This window comes from Orcinus orca, chromosome 15 (genome assembly GCF_937001465.1).
Source record: "Orcinus orca chromosome 15, mOrcOrc1.1, whole genome shotgun sequence".
Lineage (NCBI taxonomy): Eukaryota > Metazoa > Chordata > Mammalia > Artiodactyla > Delphinidae > Orcinus > Orcinus orca.
Genome location: NC_064573.1, coordinates 13,289,160 through 13,304,552, shown reverse-complemented (window position 1 = coordinate 13,304,552; position 15,393 = coordinate 13,289,160). Strand labels below are relative to the sequence as shown.

Here is a 15,393-nt window from a genome sequence, read left to right as displayed (position 1 = left end):
ACTCAGAGAGAGGAAGGTATAAAGAAACGTGGATACTTCCGTTGAAAACATTTTGATCAGATCATATTTTTTAAAAAACAGTGAGGAACAAGTAAAACCTTTCAAAAAAAAGGTTTAGGAGAAGCTAGAATGGCATACAACACAAGGAACATCAACTGTGAGCCCTTTGCCCTCTATGTAACACCCCAAGGAGAAGCAAGTGGTACCAGAAAGCCTTGCCTTTGCCTTAACAACCAGTATATTTTATATCTTATTAATTTTGCAATGAACTATATTTCTCTCCTTTCTTCAACAACTAAGAAATTCAACCAAATATATCACCCCAATTTTTAAACTATTCATAGAAATTTATGTTACACATTTTTGTGTACTGAACTTAACCCAGGCTTGATCTTATTTTCCTACTCATATTTTCCTATTGCCCTGAATTGCTCAATTATTTGCATACTTTAGTATATTATGCATTTCTTTGAGGCACCATAAATTTATTCCTGGAAATTCAACATAGAATTCAGGTTCATTCATTCTTCTAGCAGTCAACAAATATTTATTAATTGCCTGTATGTTCTAGGAACTAGAGATAAAGTGGTATATAAAACAAAGTCCCAGCCTTAGTGGAAGTTGCACATGCTAAGTAGTACTATAAGGAAAATTGAAATAGGGTAAAGAGATAGAAAGAAATCATGACAGGGGCAGGAGAAAGACAGACGATTTTAGATAAATTTCCACTTGAATTTGAGTTTTAATCTCTCTACAACAGCATTAGGAAGGGCTTTTGAGGGGCTTGCCATAGAATCAGAAAAAGAACAGTTGATTGCAGGAGTCCCCTAAGCCCCCAAAATTAAACATTTCTTTTCAAAGCCACTTAATAGAATCCAAAAATTACATTATGTAGTGATATAGACTTGGAAGGGCTTTATATATTTTATAGAAGATGTATTTTGAGTTGAAGTCTATATTTTCTAGTTAAACACCTTTGTATTTGGCAATTCACTAATAATTATGCTTGTCATTAATAAGAAAAGGACAATATAGTGAGTTGTAAGCCAGGTTTCAGAAATTAGGACAAGTTAGGCCAAGCAGCTAAGGTCATTCATTTCGATTCACCTGATATCAACTTCCACAATAAGAGAAATAACTCCTAGAAGGAAATAAACTTGCTAATCTCTATGGCAAAGCCCAATGTATATGTGCCCTATTCTCCTTCTCAACATCACTCCTCTACCCAACGTGAGATAAACAGTATTAGCATGACATTTTCCAGAGATGTCTTTGTACCAGTTGACATGCTTACCTAATAAATGGTGCCCTAGTATTTCCATTTTCATCTAATTCATAAAGTTTATCTGCTCGCAGGCCATCAGCAACAAACAGCACTAATCTTTTCGCTGGGGGAGGCAATGGTGTAAACTGAGGAGTCATTCCATGAACCAAAGGAGATGTAAAATAAATGTCAAAGATAGAGGCGAAGAACACCAAATGTATAAGCAATCCCAAAATAGTGTACAGCAGCATATCCTGTGTAACTAATCTTCAAGAAAAACTGAAAAGAGGGAACAAAATTAAATTTGGGTAAGCCTTAGTGCAATTATATATATTTGCACTTATTTTGATGACTACATATAGATTGTATATTTTAAAATATTACATAACACAGCTTCACCTTTATTTATGATGGTAACAAGCATTATTTAATAATGAGATAATACAGAAATAAAATATGATAAAGTACACTCAAGCAAAAAGTTCAAGTATCATAAGTAATTAGCACCAATAAACTATTTATAATAAACTTAAATGCATACTAAGGTCATAAAAACTAACATAGGATCAGAAAACAAAGAAAGAATTAAATGAGTCCTAAAATGAGTTAGGGTTCAGTCAAGTCAAATCCTGTATAAGATAGAAAATATAACTCATGGTGGTCTTGGTTATCCATGTGACAACCATTGATATTCTCAGAATTTAACATTATTTAACTATTTGTGCTTCTTTTTTTTTTTTTTTTTTGACTTTCGATTATCAGCTCAGGACAGTTTTAGCTTCTCTTGACTATCACCAAGTTGAGCAGACAACATGCATTTTGTCCATTTAGTAGGGGAAGGAAAAAGTAGTTAAATTTCATCTTTGCTTCAGAAGATTTACACTCATTAAGGGAACACTTTATTTTAGTTCCCTGAACCAATACAAAAAAGCAGAGGGTTACATTCATTCATTCAGTAAAAATGTTCTGTGCACGTATTAAGCGCATAATTGTATGCTGGGGAACTACAGAGACCACCAAAGTGACACAGTCACAAATCTGATGAGCTTACAAATACTTAGGGAAGGAAAACTAAGCAATGTGTAACATTTAAATAACACATTTAAAGTATACCATTAACTGCCTAAATCAATGGGAGTCCAGGGGAGTGCTTTTCAAGCCAGTCTACAATTTGCTTTTGTTGATGAATCTCTACCCAGATTATAAATAACAGCAAAGTACTCTAACTTGTCCTTGTAATGTAACTGCATTAGTTACACATAGTGACGCTTGGCTGAAAAACACTAAACATGAGTTAATTAATTACAGATACATCTTATACATTATGAAAGGAAAGGGTGGCAAAATATCCTGCAAAAAAACAGAAACATTGGGGAAAAAACCTTATCAAAGTCAAGTATATAATAAAATAATAAAATAAAATAGAGAAAATGGTCAAATTATGGGCCACTTTTTTCTTGGGAGAATCAAGAGTCAACTAAATATCAAAGATACTCCACAAATTATGAAAGTCCCTTACTGAGTAGATGCTATTCTGCAATCTAAGGCAACACTCTCAGAATAAATATGTATTTTCCTTATGAGCTTTGACCACATAGCAACTCCCATCTTAATAATAGCAATCTGATTATAAAAATAAAATCACTGTGGTAAGTTTGGAAATATAGAAAAATTACCTACAGTTCTACTACCTAAAGAAAAATCTGTTCACAGTTTCTTACAATTTTTATCCTACCTACATTTTTATGGAGGTTCACAATTTTATATAGATTTTTTCCTTTATTATACATTAACATTTCTGTTATTTAAAAAAAAAAAAAACCCACCTTTTCCTACACATCATTTACCATTACCATAACTCTATTCTATGGGTGCATTTTAATTTTCCTGATCACCCCCATATTGTTAAGCAGATTTTTACTATTAAAAGTATCGATGTGATTAATCTAAATTTATATATAATTTTTATGTTAATTTTTCAGACATTTCACATTATGTGCTTAAGATACTGCCTATAAGTACAGTCACTCAATCAAAGGCTATGAACATCTTTAAGGCCTTTGATATGCTATATATGGAAATAATTGTTTCAGCTGAATACTGATTCTCCTGATGATAAATTAATTAAACTCTTGCAATATATATTTCTCTTGCTTATCTCACAAGCCCTCCTTCAAATACACACAGTACAACAAACTAAATTTGATGAATTAAAAAGGAGACATTAAGCAGAATATTCTAAAGGACAAGATTTCAAACATGGAAATTATTATTAATATCAGTGTTTCAAGAGAGGAGGGTGTGATCAACTTTATCAGATACACTTAAAGACTGGAGTAAGAGCAGGGCAGCAAACTGAAGTCCTTGTTAACCTTACTGAGGAATTTCAACAGAGTAGTGAGAGGTAAGCCCCATGAACGTGCTTGCTCGAAAGTAAATGGGAGGTCAGGGAGGGAAAGACAGTGGGATGAGTACAGCTCTTTGGGAGAATGATAAGTCTCAAGAAAAGTTATTTTCTTAAATGAAAATTGATGTATGGCCAATAGAGGGTTTTCCTCAGCTAGGAGACACTAGATCTGTGTGCTGAGGAATGATTTCAAATGTAGAAAGAAATTAATGCTGCAACAGAAAGGTGGAGTAACTGCAGGAGTTAAAAATCCTTGTGAAAGCAAGAAGAGCTGGAGCCTACAGCCCAGTGGAGCAGCTGGACCACCCTGCTGTGCCTGGGACACACCGCCCCCCGGCTTTGGGCACTGGAAGTCTTGCATCCAGGGAAACAGCTCAGTTCCAAGTGAACTATCTCTGGGCTCTTCAGCTGGCTCTTCCCATGGCGGGCTCCTTCTTATTTTTCACACCATCTTCTCAAATGTCGCCTCCTCAAGGTTTCTACACCACCCTAAAGTAGACCCTTTCCTCATTTTACCTGATTTAAACAATGACACACTCTGTATTTATTGTTGAAATTTACTTAGTGATTCTCTTCCGCTAGAATATAAGCCCCATAAGGCTTGATATCTTGTTCACCACTGTTATGTCCTACCTACTGAGAAAGTAGGTGCTCAATCAATGTTTTTTAAGGAACTTATTAAAATGAATGGCAAAGTAATTATGGCTAAAATGAATCCTACTTCAACAACATTTATTCAAAACCTACTATTTTGCAAGTATTATGCTCAGCAACAGAATTTGAAAAGTGAATAGACATGGACCACATGTCCGTGTTGAATACGCATGACCACATGTTTTAGTAGGACCACAAAGAACGGGGCAAAGAACCCAGCCAAAGCAAGGAAAGTCTTTGAAGATATATGGGATATTAGGCAATCAAAAGATGTATGCAAAAATACAATATCTAGTAGCCCACTTTTCAATGCTAACAAGGAGCCCTGTGATAATTCTTTCAGATCCAAAAAGTTACCTACTAATGTATGTTTTTAACCATTTTTTAAATATATGCCTATTAAGTAAAAATTACCACTATTCATACAATTGTTTTTCTTTTGAGTATAAGGGTTCTTGTTATAATACATTCCACTTATTTAGAGTTAATTATTCTAAGGTCAATAGTCTTACTAAATTTTTTCTGACGCACTCTAATGAATGGCATCTATTTTTTAATTCTTCAATCAACTTTATTAAAGTATAATTTATATACAAAAATGGACATTTTACATTTTATAAGTTTTGACCAATATATACACTCATATAACCAACCACCAGAATCAAGATATAGAATATTTTTATCATTCCAAGAAGTTCCCCCATGTTCCTCTGCAGTCAAACCCTGTCCCCACAGCTCTGACCATAAGCAATCACTGCCTTCTGTGATGCAAGATTAATTTTTAGCATTCTGAAGTGTCATTGAGATGGAATCATGCAGTATGTACTTTACTGTATCTGCTTTCATTCAGTATTACATTTTTGAGATTCATGCATGGCTGTGATTCTGTTGTTTGTTCCTTTTTAATACCGAGAAGGATCCATTGTATGGATATACTACAAATTGTTTATCTATTCACCTCTTGATGGATAGGTGAATTGTTTCCAGTTTTGGGCTATTATAAATAAAGCTTCTATGAACAGTAAATGACTTTGTGAATATATGCTTTCATTTCTCTTGAATAAATATGCAGAATTAGAATTGCTGGGTTAAATGGTAAGCAGATGTTTAAACGTATAAAAAGAACTACCAAACTTTTTCCAAACTGTTTAACACACCTACAAGCAATGTCTTTAAGTGTTTTAAAACTTTATTTTATTGACAATCTATAATTTGGCTATAAATGTCGTTTTAGAATTTACTTTAATAGTAAGTATAATGTGCTTTATAATTTCTTATATATTGTTATAATGTTCCCCCCACTCTTGAGTATATTCAATTACAGTTAGTTAGTGGGAGTGTAGTGGTAACCTATTGTGGTTTTAATTTACCTTTCCCTGATGACCAATAACGTTGAGCAACTTCTCATGCATTTAATGAACTTTTTTTAATCCTCTTTTTTTGCCCTTTTCACTTTTTAAACAGCGTTTTTCAAATAGCAGTACTTTTAAATTCTGATTAAGTTCAATTAATTTTCCTTTGGTGATTGTATTTTGTGTCCCACCTATGGAATTTTTGTAAATGACAACACTTTAGTATAGATTTTTAACATTTTTATTTTCAAACAATTCCAAATTCAGAGAAAAATTGCAATAGTGGTATGAACATCCATACACCCCTTAGCCATATACATCTAACGTTAACATTTTTCCCACTTGCTTTATCATTTTCTCCCTCTTGCCTCTCTGGTCCCTGCCTCACCTCTTTAACTTACCCCTCCCATGTGTGCGGGTGGGAGGTTTGGGGGTGTGTGTGTGTCACATAATATTGTTTCTGAACCATGTGAAGATAAGTTACATACACTATGGCCCTTTACCCCTAAATACTTCAGTGTTTATTTTCTGAGAATAATGATACTCCCATATATACCTACAGTAGAGTTATCAACTTCAGTACACTCAACATCAGTATTTTTATCTAATCTACCATCTATACTCCAAATTTTTGAAGTGTCCCAATAATATTCTTTATAGCATTTTTATAGCTTTATTGAAGCATAATTGGCCTATAATAAGCTGTATATATTTAAAGTGTATAATAATCACTGTCAAGATAGTGAACATACCCATAACCCTCAAAAGTTTCCTCATGCCTCTGTGATTCATCCCTACATATTTCATTTTTTGATATTATTGTAAATGATATTTCTTATTTCAATTTCCCCTTGTTAGTTCTTAAATTACCACTGATTTTTATACATTCACTTTGTATCCTGCAACACTGAAAAATTATTAGTTACAGTAACTTTTATGTAGGTACCTTTTGATTTTCTAAAGAGATAACTATGTCACCTGTGAAAAAAGGACTTCTTAGCAATCTATACTTTTTTATTTATGTCTCACGCTTGTTGTACTGTCTAGGACCTCTAGTATAATGTTGAATAGGTGTAATAACAACAGAAATCCTTGCCTTGTTTCCAGTCTTAGGGTGAAAGTTGTCAGTTTTCCAGGTTTTGTAGATTCCCTTTCTTAAGTTAAAGAAGTTCCCTTTTACTCTCAATATGCAAAGAGTTTTAAACTGTGAATGAATGCTGGATTTTGTCAAATGCTTTTGTTGCATCTATTGAGATGATCATGATCATTCGGTTTTTCTCTTTTAGTCTCCCAATGTGGTGAATTACGCTGATTGAATTTCAAACGTTAAACCAAGCTTGCACTCTCAGAATAAACCCCACTTGATCATTAAGTGTTATCCTTTCTATATACTATTGGATTTTATTTCCTGAAATACTATTTAGCATTTTAAAGTAATATTTATTAGAGATATTAGACTATAAGTTTCTTTTTTCTCTGGTTTTGGTATCAGACAATGCATTGGGAAGTGCTGTTACCTCTTTTATTTTTTGGAAGAGGCTGTGTAGAATTTATATTATTTCTTCCTTTCTTGTGTAACAGAATTCACCAATGAAACCAATGGCTCAGAGTTTTCTTTGTTGGAAGGTTTTTAACTATAAATTCTTCATATACAGAGAGATGTTATGATTATTTACTACTTGTTGAGTGAGTTTTGGTAGTTTTATCTTTTAATTTGTCCATTTGTCCATTTCACCCAAATTGTCAAATTTATTATTCCAAAATTATCCATAATATTCTATTCACTTATGCTTTTTTTTGTCATCTAGCTCAGGACCCCATCTATCAGGTATCATATTTAGTTATGCAAAGTAAGTCATTTTTCAAGTACTTAATTCATTTCAGTTAGATCTTAAACTCTATTTACAACTAAAGTACATACTGTATATATCTAGATGTACAGAAGCTCACACTGATTTAAATACTCCTCTTTACCATGGAAACCTGAGTACTCTCCTTTCCATGCTTATATATAAGGAAATATGTATATCACGTCTCACTTTCATTTGTATTTACAAATAACTCCCTGGACTTATGTTCTTTCTTTTCTCCATTGTTATTACACAACTCTTCTATATAAAGTATCAAAGTTTATGTGTCAAAGGATAATACAAATTTTCCACTACCCAAAACCTTACTGAAGTAGTGAAACAAAAATTGTATTTGAGAACTTTGACCCTGAAGCTGTAACAGCCAACATAAAAATCTAGCTCTGTTATATAGTGACAGTGGGATCCTAGTCAAGTCCCTACCTTGCACTCTCAAGCATCACTTCCTCAGGGACTATGCAGTCCAAATCAGAAGCCAAAACCTTTACTTCAGTTTACAATTATATGGCTATGACTCTGACTATTTGTAGTAATGTCTGTCTCTATCATTTAAAGCTGATTCCAAAACAGCAAGACAGGCTTTCTCCAGCACTCATCACAGTCCTGGGCACTTACTAAGGACTAATAAATGACTTACAATTATCATTTCAAAGGTAAATGTAATATGCAGGATAGCCACTAGAGGCTGCCTTGTTTCTCTATTTATTCCTCCTCCAGAACATACGCATGAACTGTGAAGATTCAGGATACTTAAAAACAACCACAACAACTTTTATGTTTAAGTCATTTACTATACATAAAATTTCGGTGATTCCAAAATATCATTCTTCACACACTACTTATTTTATTATTGCTAAGCACATGTAATTAAGCAATATTATTACTTAATATTTCTGTTTTTAAAAAATCACTTTTTATTCAGATTTAGTGAAAAAGAAAACTTTGTCATGGATGAATCATTTGGAAACCACCAAAATAAATGAATAATTACTAAAAATTTTAAAATACACATAACCATATATCAATAAAAGTTATTTAGCTTATATCTGTGGGATGTTTACCACATGCTAAAAAACAATGTTAAAAAATTAGAATGTATAAAAATGTATAAAAAATTAGATACTTATAAAACTTTAAGTCAATGAAAAACTTGCATTTGAAATATTACTTGTGGTTATTATAAGACTACTAAAGCAAAAAATAATTTTTTAAACATGAAAATGATTTAAGTGCTTGGAAAAAGGTGATCTTTTATATTTTCATCACTAAGATACAAACTTCAATGACTATCCATATTATTCAGTGAAACATTAGCTGTAAAGACCAAATTAATGCAGATCTTGCTAAGTAGAAAGAAAATTTCTCAACAATATTAACAGCAAACTATTAAAAGTAGAGATCAGCAATTATTAATATTCTAGTATGTGCTATTTCTTAAACATTTTAAATTGGTAAGTAAACCTCTATGTATTGCGGAAGAGAAAAGTACTTACTGAGGAGACTGGCCAGTTGATTTGTTACGGGCTTGGAAGGTCACATAAACAAGTCCATGATTATAGGATACGAAGTAGAATCAGGAAACTACAGACGTGTTATAGGAAGCCAATCATGGAAGGACTTCTACATCCAACTCCTTACAACTCTCTGAGGAAACATATTTTAAACCTATTGATATTTTCAACTTTCATTTTAGAAATCAGACCTTAAATTAAAGATATTCCCTTTGGGACCTACTACCTTAATTGCTTTTTCTGGCTGTAGCTACTAAACAATTGACAAGGGGTTTGTTTTGCTTTATTTTTAAAAGTCTGTCAAATGTTCTCCATATACTAGTATAACATTAATTGAGAACTGACTATAACATTTATTGTGTACTAGGTACCAGGTACGGTGACAAGCACATTCCTAATTCTATACACTTTCAGCATCCCCTCGACAGATGAGGGCTGAGAGAAGTCAAGTAACTATTTAAAATTCTCACAGTGGGCTTCCCTGGTGGCGCAGTGGTTGGGAGTCCGCCTGCCGATGCGGGGGGCGCGGGTTCGTGCCCCGGTCTGGGAGGATCCCGCGTGCCGCGGAGCGGCTGGGCCCGTGGGCCATGGCCGCTGAGCCTGCGCGTCTGGAGCCTGTGCTCCGCAGCTGGAGAGGCCACGCAGTGAGAGGCCCACGTATCGCAAAAAAACAAAAAAAACAAAACAAAAAAACCCATAAAAGTCTCACAGTAAATAATTGGCAGAACTGGGATATGAACTTTAGGCTCTTCAACCTAATAAGCACAATCCTCTAAGGGAAGACCATAAGTGCAGGGACACTAAATACAAAAGATTTCTAAAATTCCCCATTACAGAGATGGAAATATTGTACTATACAAACAACCCATTTCTAATCATGCCCTTTCCATGCCAGTCCCTAATCCCTTCCATTCCTCCATTCCAGAAATTGGTTCCATTTTCAGTCTCTCTGGCAAACTCAATAAGGAGCAGCAATCCTTTTAGCTAAGAAATATGTAACAGCATTGACTAGTTTGATACTATTTTTCTAAGATCCACGATCTTTTTTTCCATGATTTTCTTCAATATATTATGGCTCACACACAAAAAAATTTAGAATTCAAACATTAGGAGCTAATGTTCTATAAAAATACTTTGAATTCTTAGTATTAATAACATCAAAAACAACTTCTACCAAAAATAAAACGAAAAACCCAAAGCCTCATTCAAATGAAAAGTTTAGTTTACTGAGCCTGGGTAAACTGAAATTAAAGCCGACATTTAACTGTTGGTATACACTTACATGTAAACCAATAACCTGACCTAAGGCTATATAAGAACGCTATATTTTTATTTTTCCACAGACCTAAAGGATATACTTCACTGCTTCAATGTAACATAACTTACCTGATAACATAATTATTGCCACCTCTATTTTGGTGCTTAAAGGAAGAACCTATGCAGAAAGACAGGGAAATCTAAAAGTGCATAAGTGGCAAACTTTGTATACTGTGCTAACATATTTGTATACTGTCCAATATATATATACTGTCCAAAGTATACTTTGTATACTGTCCAAACTTAGTATACTGTGCTAACACTTGATAAAGGATATCAAAACTGTCAAAAGCAGCCAAGTTTGAAAACAATTTCTCAGTTCCACAGTCAGTACCTTGACTCCAGCCTAAATGTACAAGTCAGAAATGTTGCAAGGCATAGCGGAGAAAGAATGGCTATGGACATAAGAGAACTGACTTTAGTTCTTTGAATACTTATTGATGGAGTTGACTTATCCGGGTCATTGAACGTCTCTAGGATTAAGTTTACTTTTCCCTCCACTGAGGGACTGCATTTGATATTTTGAAGCATCCCTGTGTATTAAATCCTGAGATTCTAACAGTTTGCTACTGAAGTCGAGGCTATCAGGGTATTCTCTGATCCACGCAAATCCAAACCTCTGAGTTCCATTTTCTATTTACTCTCTCCACCTCCCACACCCCACCCTATGGCATCCTGCCCTATCACTACTAACTCGGTGGCGAGAAGGCGCTCTCCTAGGCCTCCAGGGCAAACGGATACACGGCTTGGAAGGCAAGGAAGAGAAAGGAAGCCGCATTCTGACTACAGCCCTTGCCCTGGGCACTTGCTACACATGCGGAGAAAATGCCATCAATTGGCGACACACAGCAGAAAAAGTGAACCGTGCTAAGGAAAAGTGAAGCAGCTCGGCGGCGGGCGTGAGGCCACTTTCGGGGCCATCGCACCTCTCCCCCACTAGTCCCGGACTTTACCTGGGCTTATACAGGTCAGGCCTGATCTCAGGAATGGGGCCTCCTCACCGCGAAGGCGGGACCCAGCTCGAGGTCAGAGTTCCCCTCTGTTCCCGAAAGGACATCCAAGAGAATGAATGTTCCTAAACCACCGTCATAACCGCTCCTCAACCACGGAACACCGCTGACACTTACCTGTCCAGAAGCTGCTCTCGCGATAGTTCTTGGGTCAGCCCTCCGTAACTCCAGTCCCCGCCCCCTACCTCATTTGGCCAATCAAAAAGGAGTGGGGGCGGAATTTTGTCTTTGAGCGTGGAGCGGGGCCCTCTATCTTTGCTCACTAGTGGGGAGAACGGGCGGGGCGGGGGCGGGGCTGGGGCGGGGAGAGGGGGCACGGCACGCGCCATTTCTCGCGAGACTGGGGACCAGGAAGACGCCTGCAGAGCCAGGCTGCTGCTGCAGCTGCGGCTGAGGCAGAGGGTGGTGCTGCTTCCAGACCGTTTGCCTCCGAGCCTGGGCCTGGTCTCCAAGTGAGGAGGCGGGACGTGGCCAATCCGGGGCCCTGAAGGTGCCGAGTGCCCGCTGAGGCTTAGTGGGGATTCAGGCTGCGGCCTGTCAGAGCCAGACAGGGAGGCGCCCACGCTCCTGACAGTATAAGATGGCGGCGATGGCGCCTGGAGGTGGTGGCGGCGGCGTGAATCCATTCCTCAGCGATTCGGACGAGGACGACGACGAGGTTTCAGGGACCGACGAGCGGCGGGCAGGACTTCGGCTGAGTTCCGGGGTCGGCCTAGATCCTGGCTCTGCGGACTCGCTATCGCCTCAGGATCCCGTGGCCTTAGGGAGCAGTGCACGACCAGGGCTCCCTGGGGAGGCGTCGGCGGCTGCGGTGGCCCTGGGGGGCACTGGCGAGACCCCGGCCCGATTGTCAATTGATGCGATCGCGGCTCAGTTGTTGCGCGATCAATACTTGCTGACCGCCCTGGAGCTGCACACCGAGCTGTTAGAGAGTGGCCGCGAGCTCCCTCGGCTGCGCGATTACTTCTCCAATCCCGGCAACTTCGAGAGGCAGAGCGGGACCCCGCCGGGGTTAGGGGCGCCGGGGATCCCTGGAGCAGCCGGCGTTGGAGGCGCAGGAGGTCGGGAGCCGAGTACTACGTCGGGTGGGGGACAGCTCAGTAAGTGAACAACAGCCCTGTCACTCCGGCTGGACTGTTGGGATTGCAAGAGGTAGTTGTGGGGAGGGGTACTTCCGGGCGGATACTGAGTATGAGGAACATTTTAGTTAGAGAGTTGGGGCGGGGGGTGATCTTCTGCGGTGGAAGCAAAAGGATCTGGCAGTGACTGTTCTCTGCCTGCCTGCCTCCAGCTCTTGGCTGGACTTGCACCTGCTCCTGGCTCCACTCTTGGTGTCGGGATCTACTAAATAGCCAGCGTTTCTAGTTCACTGGCTATTACGTGACCCCAGAAGACTCCCTTGCAACCTTGGTTTATCGCTTTAATCCTTTTTCCGTTTTCTCCAATCCCCTGAATCACCACTGCCTGGAAACAGTGTTCCTTAAATTGTTCGCAGTAATTATTTGACTCAAAGTCAAGAGAGAAAAGAATAGGAAATTTCTCTCCACGAAATCAGATCCACTTGAAGACCCTTTGTCTTTGGGAAGACTTGCTCACTCAAAAATTAGGTTTTCTGTTGCATAAAATTTGTTCTGTTTAAATTCAGTTTAATTCCATTTCTGTTCCTTAATTTCAGTAGGTTTCCAAAATTACAGGAAGTCTAAGGAGCTGGCTAGGCAAGTTCTGCCTGCAGTGTATCTGCTGGTCTCACCACCTCACAGGCTTTTTTCTCTGCCTAAGTTAGGAATTAACTTTTTTACCTTGTTATAATCATTGTTAGCAGTATAGAGTAGTCGTTTACTTCATTCATCATATATTTATAAGCATTTCTTATGACTTTAAAACGTGCTGTCAAGGATGTGTACTGTATTCCTAGGACCCACCCCTTTTGAGAGGCATCTTAGATTTTTTCCCTTATTAATGGTATGAGGTGTTTTTGTGCGTTATGTGAGGCCAACTGGAATTTACTAACAAATGTTAAATATACAGTTTTAAAAGTGTAACCCAATTGATTATTTTTTTGTCTATACTCTTTTTTTTTTTTTTTTTTTTTTGCGGTACGCGGGCTTCTCACTGCTGTGGCCTCTCGCGTTGCGGAGCAGAGGCTCCGGACGCGCAGGCTCAGCGGCCATGGCTCACGGGCCCAGCCGCTCCGCGGCATGTGGGATCTTCCCGGACCGGGGCAAAAACCCGTGTCCCCTGCATCGGCAGGCGGACTCTCAACCACTGCGCCACCAGGGAAGCCCTGTCTATACTTTTAAATGGTGCCAGAGACTTATATTTCCTAACTTAGCTGTAGTGAAAGTGCAAAGAGTGCACTTTCCATCAGGGTAAATACTGAGCATATTTCTCTCTTGAATATGGAACTTTCTCAGCAGGTGTAACTTCCTTGCTCAATATTATAGGATAATATTCCGTTTCTGGAAACGATTTTCTCATTGCTGACCTTTAAGACCATAAAATGTAACAAAGAGCAGTGTAACAAAATTGTTAGGTAGTTGGCTTTCTTTGTTTGGTTTCAGATTTTTGAACTATCTAATAATGATTTTCACCTGATAAGCTCTTACTACTTCCTCAAGACCCAGCTCAAATGTCATCTTTGTAAATGTTTCCCACACTCTCCAGGCTTGGTTGTTTGGTTCTTTCATTGTACTATTTTCAAACCTCAACCGTTGCTTTTAGCTTTTTGTATTTGATTTGTTAACAGTATCATTTTTCTCCATTAGATAGTCAATTCTTGAGGGTCATCTTTATATTCCTCACAGTTTGTGCAGTTCCTGGCCTGTTGTTGAACATAATTAAATTGCATCTGCTGTGTTTTTCTACTATATAAATATAATGAAATGGGTTATTACTTACTTCATAACTTTATTCTATTTAATTTAAAAGAATTTATTATCCTGTTCACCCTACCTTATTATGGCGTGATATCACTGTTTATAGTGAAAATGTCTCTTAAAAACCTTTCGTATACAAATATATTTATAATTTAGACAATATTATAGAGGTGTTTTAGAGTAAAAATTGACTTCTAAATGCCTTTGCATTATACATTTTTATAGTTTCTTGAAACAACTTAAGTCCTGTGATCAAAAATCAAAATTTAACTACAATCAAGTATTCATCTGCAGTTGTGCTTTTCTATTATCCTCATTTAATTGGACCTGTTTTGGGTATAACTCAAAAATATATAATTAAATATTTTAGATAATGTATTTTCAAGTTAGTACAAAACAAATGAGCAACAGGGAAAAAAGTATCAAAATTATCCATAATCCAACCAGTGGTACTTGCCTTTTCTGTCTTTTCTATCCATATAATTTAGAAAGCAAAAATTGTTTTAAACTGTTTTATATAGCTTTATATTAGTTGACAGACACTGTAATTTTTACCATCAACTTTGAGGTAAAATTCCATACAATAAAATGTGCCCATTTCAAGTGTACAGTGTGATGAGTTTTGGAAAAAAAATTACTACTACAAATAAAATACAAAACATTTTTATTGTCACCAGAACTCCTTCATTTTCCTTTGCGTTCAATATCCGAAGACCATCACTGACCACTGTAGAACACAATTTTCCAGTCTTGGCCTAGGCACTATCGAAACTTTGGGCCTGATAATTCTTTGTTGTGTTAGTGTCCTCTGCATTCTAGAATGTTTAACAGCATTGCTGGCCTCTCTGTCTGCTAGATACCAGTAGCAACCACCCCGACCCCATTCCCTAAGTTGTGATAATCAAAAAATGTCACTAGCACTGTCCAAGGAAAGGGAGGGCAAAATTTCCCCAATTGGGAACCACTTCCTTAGTTAAGTTTTGTCTATTTTAAAATTTCATATAAATGCAGTTCCGGAGCATATAGTCTTTTCTGTCTGGCTTCCTTTGCTCAGTAAAATGTTTTTGAAATTTATCCAAATAATGTTTTTATGTGTATTAATAGTTCATTCCTTTTTTGGTTTATCCATTCATC

At 37.3% G+C, this 15,393-nt stretch overlaps 2 protein-coding genes across 13 annotated transcripts in view; one reads left to right on the top strand and one right to left on the bottom strand.

Annotated features, from left to right (window-relative positions):
- The window catches only part of PIGN (phosphatidylinositol glycan anchor biosynthesis class N), a 112,937-nt gene extending 101,432 nt beyond the window's left edge, over nt 1-11,505 (bottom strand). For 3 of the 5 annotated variants that reach the window (XM_033424984.2, XM_033424985.2, XM_033424986.2), the window contains exons 1-4: nt 11,327-11,505; nt 9,039-9,189; nt 5,696-5,868; nt 1,295-1,543 (exon numbers count right to left, since the gene is read on the bottom strand). In XM_033424984.2, coding sequence (XP_033280875.1) covers nt 1,295-1,515 — 221 coding nt within the window. In that variant the 5' untranslated portion in view covers nt 1,516-1,543; nt 5,696-5,868; nt 9,039-9,189; nt 11,327-11,505. The remainder of the gene's footprint in view (nt 1-1,294; nt 1,544-5,695; nt 5,869-9,038; nt 9,190-11,326) is intronic. The other 2 variants (XM_004268063.4, XM_033424988.2) reach the window with 2 other exon arrangements.
- A 219-nt stretch (nt 11,506-11,724) lies between these two features.
- Nucleotides 11,725-15,393, top strand: part of RELCH (RAB11 binding and LisH domain, coiled-coil and HEAT repeat containing) — a 117,335-nt gene continuing 113,666 nt past the window's right edge. For all 8 annotated transcript variants that reach the window (XR_007471692.1, XM_033424993.2, XM_004268064.4 and 5 more), the window contains exon 1: nt 11,725-12,483. Coding sequence is in view for 7 of the 8 variants with exons in the window: in XM_033424993.2 (XP_033280884.1) it covers nt 11,964-12,483 (520 nt within the window). In the remaining variant the exon portion in view is untranslated. The remainder of the gene's footprint in view (nt 12,484-15,393) is intronic.